The sequence below is a fragment of the Mixophyes fleayi genome, unplaced genomic scaffold, assembly GCF_038048845.1.
Source record: "Mixophyes fleayi isolate aMixFle1 unplaced genomic scaffold, aMixFle1.hap1 Scaffold_3540, whole genome shotgun sequence".
Classification (NCBI taxonomy): Eukaryota; Metazoa; Chordata; class Amphibia; order Anura; family Limnodynastidae; genus Mixophyes; species Mixophyes fleayi.
In genome coordinates, this window is record NW_027447537.1 from 18289 (window position 1) to 28004 (window position 9716).

The 9716-nt window shown below is 38.4% G+C and overlaps 1 protein-coding gene across 1 annotated transcript; it reads right to left on the minus strand.

Annotated features, from left to right (window-relative positions):
- Window positions 1–5482: 5482 nt before the first annotated feature.
- On the minus strand, window positions 5483–9098 carry LOC142131999 (uncharacterized). Its single transcript, XM_075194419.1, has 3 exons — window positions 8990–9098; window positions 7918–8102; window positions 5483–7686 (listed from the first exon to the last, which is right to left on the minus strand). The coding sequence occupies exons 1-3, from the start codon at window positions 9015–9017 to the stop codon at window positions 7147–7149; spliced, it is 753 nt and encodes a 250-aa protein (XP_075050520.1). The 5' UTR covers window positions 9018–9098; the 3' UTR covers window positions 5483–7146.
- Window positions 9099–9716: the final 618 nt, after the last annotated feature.

Genomic DNA, 9716 nt, shown 5'->3' on the forward strand with positions numbered 1-9716 from the left:
ATCAAAACATGGAGACAAAATATTCCATGTTATATGATACCTCTGCATAGGCAAACCGAGGGGGGGGGGGGTTCTTAGTGCCTGGAAACCCACCCTCCAAGCCTGGGGCACTATATAATTGAGGTGGCTGGACCCTGCTCCTGCTTCACACAGCTCTGCTTGAAAAGGGAGAGCTGCACCTAGCAGTAGTGCACGCAGCATTGCCCATGTATATTATGGGGATAGGAAGAGTTGGAGAGCAGCCAAGCAGTGTGTAAAATTATAGCCATGCCCCCATGCATGCTGGTCATGCCCACTCGCGGCGTGGTGTGGAACCCCCCCTCTACAAATCCTACGTTTTCCCCTGCTCTGAGTAAAGTTGTGGGGAGACAAACTAAGGGGGAGAATCAAAGAGGGGGGGGGGGGAGTGAGGTAGGGGTTTAATTAGTAGCTATCAAGTGGTTCATCTAAGGTAAGGGGGAGGAGAGGGGTTGTCAGTATCCCGTAGTAAGGATTAGGTGATGGGCATGGAAGGAAACGCGTCATAATAATTTGTCCAGGGAGTCCATACGTTACGAAAATTATTTAGAGTGTCATGTAATGTGGCCATTATGCTCTCCATACGATAAGTTACCAAAATATTTTGTATAGTCTCTGATAGCGAGGGTGCAGTAGATTGTTTCCAACAAGCTGCGATTAGTCAATTTGCAGCGTTAAAGATGTGGCGTATCAGTTTCTGTGTAGGGCGGGAAATGTTAGGGATAGTTCTAGGCAGAAGTGTGTATAGTGCTGTATCAGGAATGTTAACGTCAGCAATGCATGTTATAAGCGTGTGGATAGCTCTCCAGAAACGGCGTGTTTTTGGGTAGGACCACCATATGTGCAGCAGGGTGCCTCCATGTCTCACCAGCAGAGATCAGAGGATGTAGGGAACATAAATTTGATACTGGGTTTACGTCCAGTCCATATAAATTTAGTGAGGGTTTGTTGTAAATTAGTCATAATATGGGCGGGTATGTGTATAGATAGTGTTTGCCAAATATATAGTAGTCTAGGGAGGATATTCATCTTGATAGTGGCGATGCGGCCAAATCAAGATATAAGGTGTTTAGTCCAATGGCTGATGTCTGATTTAATGGAATCTAAAAGACAGGGGATGTTGGCTGCATAGAGTTGAAAGTATATTTTCGTGAGATAGATCCCTAAATATTTAAGTTTCCTTATTTGCCAGCGGAAGTGATCATTTGTTTTAAGTGTTTGAACAGAAGTTGGTGTCATATTCAAGTCTAATACTGTAAACTTATCTGTATTTATTTTATAATTGGAAATTGTGCTGTATTATTCTATTTCTTGGAATAGGTCAGGTAGAGATATGTGGGGGTTGGTTACAGTCAGAATGACATCATTTGCGTAAAGAGCAATCTTATGTTCGCATGTAGATGTTTTGATCCTAGAAATATCCGAGTTAAGTTGGACTCGGGCCGCTAGGGGCTTCATGATCAGAGCGAAAAACAAGGGTGAGAGGGGGCAGCCCTGGCGGGTACCGTTTTGGATTTAGAAAGGCAAGAGTATATAGCCATTCGTCAGGACCATGGCCGAAGGGTTATAGTATAAGGCTGATATGCCCTTACAAAAAGCCCCTTGGATCCCCATGCCCACCAGTGTTTGCTGCATAAATGGCCAGGCTACTCGATTGAATGCTTTTTCAGCATCTAAGGACACCACCAGAGCAGGAAGGGCAGAACGGTTAGCATAATGAATAAGATCGATAAGTCTTCTGGTATTATCTAAAGCCTGTAGGTTGGGTACAAAGCCTACTTGGTCAAGGTGTACTAGTGAGGGAAATACTTTGCCCAATCTATTGGCTAAAATTTTTGCAAATAATTTCAAGTCTACATTTCATCATCATAATCATCACCATTTATTTATATAGCGCCACTAATTTTGCAGCGCTGTACAGAGAACTCACTCGCATCAGTCCCTGCCCCATTGGGGCTTAAAGTCTAAATTCCCTAACACACACACACACACACAGATGAACACACAGACTAGGATAATTTGTTAGCAGCCAATTAACCTACCAGTATGTTTTTGGAGTTACATTTAGTAATGATATTGGTCTGTAGTTGCCTGCATTTGTAGGATCTAGATCTGGTTTGGGTATTACTACTATCCCTGCTCTAGTAGTAGCCCCATCGAAGTTTTCACCGGAGAGTATGGCATTGAACAACCCAAGGAGCATGAGTATCAGGGAAGCTCGAAATTTCTGACAATAAAGTGCAGTGAAGCCATCGGGAACAGGAGCTGAACGCCTCTTGAGGGATTTGATGGTCTGTACTATTTCTACTGATGTAATATTTGTGTTAAGGGATTCCAGTTGTGCTTCTGAAAATTTGGGGAGATGACATGTATGGAGATATTTGTTTATGTCATTTTTCAGTTGTGTGGGATTGGTAGCTGTTGATGGGAGATTGTATAGCGTAGCATAAAAATCTCAAAATCTTTGTGCTATGAGTTTTGGGTCGTGTATTAGGGAGCCATCCGCAGCTTTTAGAACCAGTATTCGATTACGTGTGCGGCGCATCTTAAGTTTGTGTGCAAGGATAGCGTCTGCCTTGTTTCATCTTTCATAAAATTGTTGACGAACCCACAGAAGGGAGGTAGCTGATGTTTTAGAGAGTATTTCATTTAATTGACCTTTTAAGGAGAGTAACTTTTGACATGTGCATTTTTTGGGATATTGGTGATGCTGGGTGGTAATATCAGTTATTTGATTTTCCAGAGTCTTAATATGTTTTTTTTCAGCACGTTTGCGGGCTGTTGCCAAATGAATCAAGACACTACACAGAGTAGCTTTATGCGCCTTCCAAAGTATTGCTTGTGGAATCTCCGGAGTTGCATTATGAGTGACGTAATCTTTTAATGCATTGGTGACCTCAAGAACATTTTCATTGTTAATAAGTAATGATTCATTGAGGCCCCACTTAGGACGAGCACAAGGAGGGAGGAAAGTTCGCATTTCAGGCTCAATTCCTGAGTGATCGGTCCAAGACACGGGTAGAATCTGGAGTCCGAGAAGTGCCTGTGCGGTGTTGTGATCCACATAAAAGAAATCTATATGAGAGTAACGATTATGGGGAGCAGAGAAGTGTGTGTAATCTCTTGCGGCAGGGTAGATAACCCGCCAGGCATCATATAGGTTATGTTGGGTAAGTTGTGATTGTAGCTTGCGTGACTCTGTCAGATGGCCTGGAGAGATGTGTTTAGTTGTAGAGCAGTCAAGTAAGGGGTCTAGGATAGTATTAAAGTCTCCATCCATAGTTATCATACCCGTGTGGGCCTGGGAGAGATGCTGGAAAAACTCGGTGTAAAAAGCACCCTGCTGCACATTAGGGGCATAGACTGAAATCAGGACAATTGGAGCGCGTTCTAGTGTGCCCATGAGTATTATGTATCGGCCTTGGACGTCTGAGATCTCAGATGTGATCGTAAGTGGGATTCTATTATGTATCCGTATATCAGTGCCTCTACGTTTAGCATCAGATGTGGAGTACTAAACATGTGGATATTGTTGGACATATTTTATCTGTAATATATAAGACTCCTTCAGCTTCTGTAAAGTAGATAATCCAAGTCGCTGGTGAGGACAAAGTTTACCCACTAGTAAGGTCAGCGGCATCCTTTATTAAGCTATACTTTAACTAGATAATTTACTCAACTGTTATCCCAATATATCCCAATGTAAGTTCATAATATATTTATTTTAAAGGTAGCCAATATATTATAAAGCTGTGTGGTATAGGCCAACAAATAAGAATCTTTGTTGGAAATGGGGAACAATGGGTTCTCTTTGCAGAACATGTCCTAACATGTACAGTTGCAAAGTATTCATAGTATAAAGGAATGACCAGAAGTACCTAGTGGTGTTTATCAAATGACAATGAGCATTAGCAGGAGTCCGCTCTTAGTTCTTATCTTGTAATTCAATTCATTATAAGAGATTAATTAGCAAAATCAACTTAAACATCCTAAAATGTGGTGCACATATAAATCAATGTTACCAAGTTAGAAATCTAATCCTCGCCTATGCTTTATATTGGGTTTTTATTTTTCCACACAAACTGGTGGCATTACATGTTCAGATGTCTGGTCAGCTTTTGTACATATATCTCCATTTTGGTAAAATAGTTTACAGAATTTTGTTTTTTCTTTGTTCATAATGGTATAGGTTCACTTTTATTTTATATACAATAGCATATAATGGCAATCACACCTATTGAAGCAGGGGAATCAGCTGTGAGAGACCTTCTATATCTCCCATTATGTGCTGTGCTCTTCCAAACTCAAGAAGAAAAGGGACTTTTGCTGATAAAAATAGTCACACACGTTAATAATGCCCCAAAATGAGTACAATGCCCAATAATCAATCTGTTCATTATTGGGCATTTACATAAATATGGTTGGAGTGTGGAAATTGTCAGCCAGTGTGCATAGTCGACGTCTGGTCACACAAAGAATGATCCAGCAGCTCAACTGGAGTGCTAAATTCCCGAATATTGTCAGGCTTAGCCACCCATGTGTACGCCCAAACTGTAAAGTATGGAATTAGATGCAAAAGAGAGGTGTGCCTAATAGTTAAATGGTGTTAGAAAACTATGCCAAAAAATCACTATAGTCAGCTCATTCACATAAAGGTATTGTACAAACCTGTGTGTATACTTTTAATAGTATGCATGCAGTCCTTTGGAGCTCCTCCTCAGTGCAGGGACTAGATTTACTAAACTGCGGGTTTGAAAAAGAGGAGATGTTGCCTATAGCAACCAATCAGATTCTAGCTGTCATTTATTTAATGCACTGTACAAAATGACAGCTAGAATCTGATTGGTTGCTATATCATATATAACATCTGCACTATTTTAAACTCGCAGTTTAGTAAATATACCCCTAGGTCTAGTTGGTTCAACAAGGGATGAGTGGCGATGTAAAGTCAAGAAATTAAACTAACAAACATAACTAATGTGATTTGTTACCGTATTGCTCACATCATCATGGAAAGAGTCCAGAATGAGCTTTAGCAAATATAAAAATGGGTTCACAAAAGCCGCTTTAAAGATCTTTTTATTGGTCAATTGCAATGTCCATCAGATCATTTTAAAAGCATCAACAACCTATGTATGCTCCACATGAGAAAATAATTGTAACATACCTACATGTAGGGTTAACACTTTTAAAAAATATTATACAATCTTTAAAAACAGAAACAACTGAATTACAATGTTTAAAGAGATATATAATAAAAAATAAAAACCAGAATGCCACAAATAGTGTGGCAGTGACAGGGTCCAGAGGTGAGGGAGGCCCGGCACCATCTCTAAAGCCTATGCTTCCCACTGAGGGCCCCCACTCTTCTGTCAAAAGAGCAGAGAAGCTCCAGTAGGGCATTGATGGGCCTACCCCAAAATTTTACTATGGGCCAGGAAATTCACTATTTTGCAAGTGACTAGGAGTTAGCCTTTGCTTGAATCTGCTTACATTAAAATTGCTTTATAGTGCGTATTTGGATGTGGATGTAGTGTCTGGTCAGGTCTTTTGTTGTTATATCCAGGTGTGAACGCAGTGGGTGTTTTTAGGTATTCATTCAGAATATCTCCCACCAGGGAACAGGCATGTATCTAGTCAGGGGTCAACCAAGAAAAAGCCCAACCTGTCTCAGCCCCCGATAATCACAAATTGTCAAAATCAACAGCTCTTTGGTAATTTCTGACAAGGACACTGATTGGACAGATATAGGAGACTCTGTGCAATCAGCACCTGTTAGAAATTGCTCTTCTTTCCATGTCAAATGAATCTCAAATATGGTCATTTGTAATAACTGCCTGTAACTTCTTCCATATATGTCTGTGAAGATGCAAAGTGCTAACATGCAGCTTCTTTTTTAGCCTTACTTGCCCTTAACAGCATTACAAGGAGACAACATATAACCAATTGAAACAAAAATGTAAAAAAAAAAAAATCCAAAAAATAAATAAATCAGTAAATAAAAACTGTAGTACAACTAGTGTAGTACACCAAATAGTGTGAGCGTTTTATACAGCCGAGTATAGCTCCAGGTTTATTCGATGTAGATAAATACTTTGTTTTAATTACAGACATAATTTAATAAACATTGTAGGAACTTCATAGTCAGAATGTACAAGGGAATTTAAATAAACATTGCATATTTTTTTTCACACATTGCAACTGTTTAGGGCAGGGAGAGTTTAGCTTCTATGTTTAGGGTAACTATCATATCTGTAGCCCAACACACTTCACACCTTCTGGATGTAAGATAAAGCCAGTGTACATCAAATGTTTATTGTCATGTCTGAACTACATGTCTGTCTAGTGAGCTTGCAAACCAGGGGAATGCTGTCTGACTCTCCCCACAGCCTTAATGCTAGTTTAAATAATTGTCATGTTTATTACAGCTGATTGATCTGTTTATAACTTTGATCCCCAATGTGCATTAGTCAACATTGTAAAGAGTTCTATAGTCAAGAGAATATAGCCCACATTTTTTATTTTTCTAATACATATATACAATACATGCACACTGATGTAGATTATTTAGAGCAGTAGTTAGTTTTAGTTAGCCATCTTTGGGTAGGGATGTACATTAAGGTCTTTAAAGGAGACCTGATTACATATTTGCTATTAATTTGCTAATTGAATGCTTGTTAATACACCTAATTGGTATGTTTTCAATGTTAATCATCTATGTGCTTCTGAACATTCTACAAAATAATTGTGTAGTAATCATATTTGTATATGATGTTTAATGTACAAACTTTATTGTCAAGAGTGAAAACAGAAAGAAAAAAGAGACTAAGATAAAAATATATAAAGAAAAAAATTACAAATTCAACATTCAAATTACAGAAAACATGAACATAGCTAAAATCCCATGGTCTTTGGCAATACATTTATTATTTGCCATTGTCTTCCAAACTGCTGAGCTGTGTAAAAAATATTACAGGACAATATTCCCATTCTATCTACAGTATGGTCATAGGTCAGAGGGCTGTCATGTCTTCTGGATTCCTTACTATACACGTTTACATAAACACTTATTGCTCAGGTGTGGAATATTAGGTGTAAGAAGAAAGATTTCAGTGTATAATTACATTATCAGAGCAGGTCATCGGTAACACCAGTGAAGTTGCTGTTGGCTTGTTCTGTCCAGAATGGCTGAAACTCTTCCAGAATGTCTAGTAAGGATAATTCCTGTGTTGCGCCATGAACAGGTTCCTTTGAGTTGACAAAAGTTGTTGAGTATTCAGTTCCACTAGTCTCCAATATGCAGGTGGGATGTTGTAGGTGACTGCTGGAAACCGGTTGCATATATGGATGGTACTGTTGTGCAGTGGTGACAGTAGATGTCACCGAATTTATTACCTGGTGATGTGTTGGCCACCAGGAATTATGATGTTGGGGACCGACTACACTGTTCATATGTAAGTGGCTCAATGACTGGAAAGGAAGTGCACAGTTCTTATTGATGTATTCTTGTTTTTCATTGTATCCCATTTTATAGCATTCCTTTTCAGGCTGTGGATTGCTGACCTGAGGGACCTGATTACACTGTTGCCATTCCACTTGTTGAGGCAGATTCTCTCCTTCTTGTTCCTTCTTTTTGCTCTTTCTGGCTCTTCTGTTTTGAAACCAGACCTAGGAATATAAAGATATCTTCTTTAAAAATCTGTGGTGAGAATGTTATCTTCAATTATTAATACTTTAGAGCAAATTCAATATAGAGAAGAAAACTACCAGCCATCAGAAGAAATATATTAATAGTTACTTATAATTATAATTAAAAGTGAGCATGAAATATGATGCTCGATCCAAACGTATAACAATCAGGGCCAGTTTTCAGACTTATGTTATTCCATGTTTAGGTACCTGGATTCTGGATTCATGGACTCCTGTGAGATGGGCAAGTTTTTCCCTCAGTGAAATGCCTGGATAAGGGTTTATTTCAAATGCTTTAAGCAACAAATCCATGTGGAATTGGTTGTACACTGTGCGCCTCCTCCTGACCTTCCCTCTGATGGAACTGGATGCTATCACTTGCACAGTATGTCTGTCTGTAATAAACCAAACATCATATTATAGAACTTTCATACTACACACTATACAGCACACACAATAGCCACTTACTGTATATAACAAATCATTACACAGCATAGGCAAATATTAACATTTATAAACTAAAATTTCTTATGAAAATAAAAAGCGTTAATATAACTGTCAAAATAGCAAATAAAATGACTGCATTTTGAGATATGACATTTCACATTTATTCTAACTTTGTTTCCCTACTAATAGTTTAATATTAATATATTTAGCCATAGTTCATACAATGTTGCTAGCATTGTATACATGCTCTACATTGTAACTTTATTAACGAAAAATAGTGAACATTGCAACATAGTCAAAAGAGTGTGAACATGTAATGTGTTATAGAAAATAACTATGTTTTGATATGGGATGACAATTGTGGGGTGGCACACAATGGAAAGATTTCATAACATGAATGCTATGGTTCAATAAGTGACAACCTTCATTAGTTCTCTGTAAGCTCTCGCTAGACATCATAGCAGCTGTTATAGCAGAAATAGGCAACACTCAGCTGTTGCGGAACTATAAATCCCAGTATGATGTGTTAGTCATGTACCGTTAGAACATGCTGGGACTTATTGTTCCACAGAAGCTGGAGAGCAGAGCCTCAAATTATCTAAACCCTGGAAGATTGTGGGAGGCTACAAATTACATGTATAATGTAAAGTTATAGTGCACAGGGACAGCTGCAAACCATCTGCTGTGCTGTTCACCTCAAGAGAAGTTACAATGTAGATATTCAGGGTTTGTTTTTATGTAATAACCTAAATATACTCAAACTCTTTATAGTAACATAGAATAGAATCTAGGAAGAAAGTGGTTTAAACCACTTATCTTTAAACATGCTACCTACCTTTAATTTTGTTACCAGGCTCTGTCATCTTGATCTCAGCAGATGTTGTCTGGATGACGACTACCTTCACTTCATCTGACACAGGGAGGACACTTGTGCTTTAATACAGTCTCACTTCTTCCCAAGATATGTATATGTGAAGGTGTACATGTCTACTGCCAACTTATTCATTTAAAATTGTTAAGCTGACACTGGCCACCCCTCTTTGCCTGTCTTTTGTGCTAATCGGGGCAATACACAACTGGAGGAGACTCTAAAGACTCCTATTTAACACACCTTCCCAAAGACACTGACAATTCAATACACATCTGATTAGCCTGACAGAGTTAAAATGGAAGTCAGCGGAAATAGGATACGTATAATAAAACTATACGATGTAATATAATTATAATTATCTGAAAGGCCATTTTGATTAATAAAACCAATGAGTAACCAAATGCTAATGTGGTTGAGAATACATGATAAATCATCCATATTTCCGGATACCTGTTACTTCTCCATCTAGCACAGCTACCAATTTCAACTTGTAGATGAAGGTTTCTAGCCTGCGTGTTGGGTTTGGTCCCCACTCAGTACCCATATAAGAAAAGATTCAGTAAGCTTTAGTCAAATTATAATATACGCTTTACACTGTTCAAAACTATACAAAATTATTAAATGTACAACTGCTAACAGAGAGCGTAATATATAAATATAAATATATATATATATATATATATATATATAT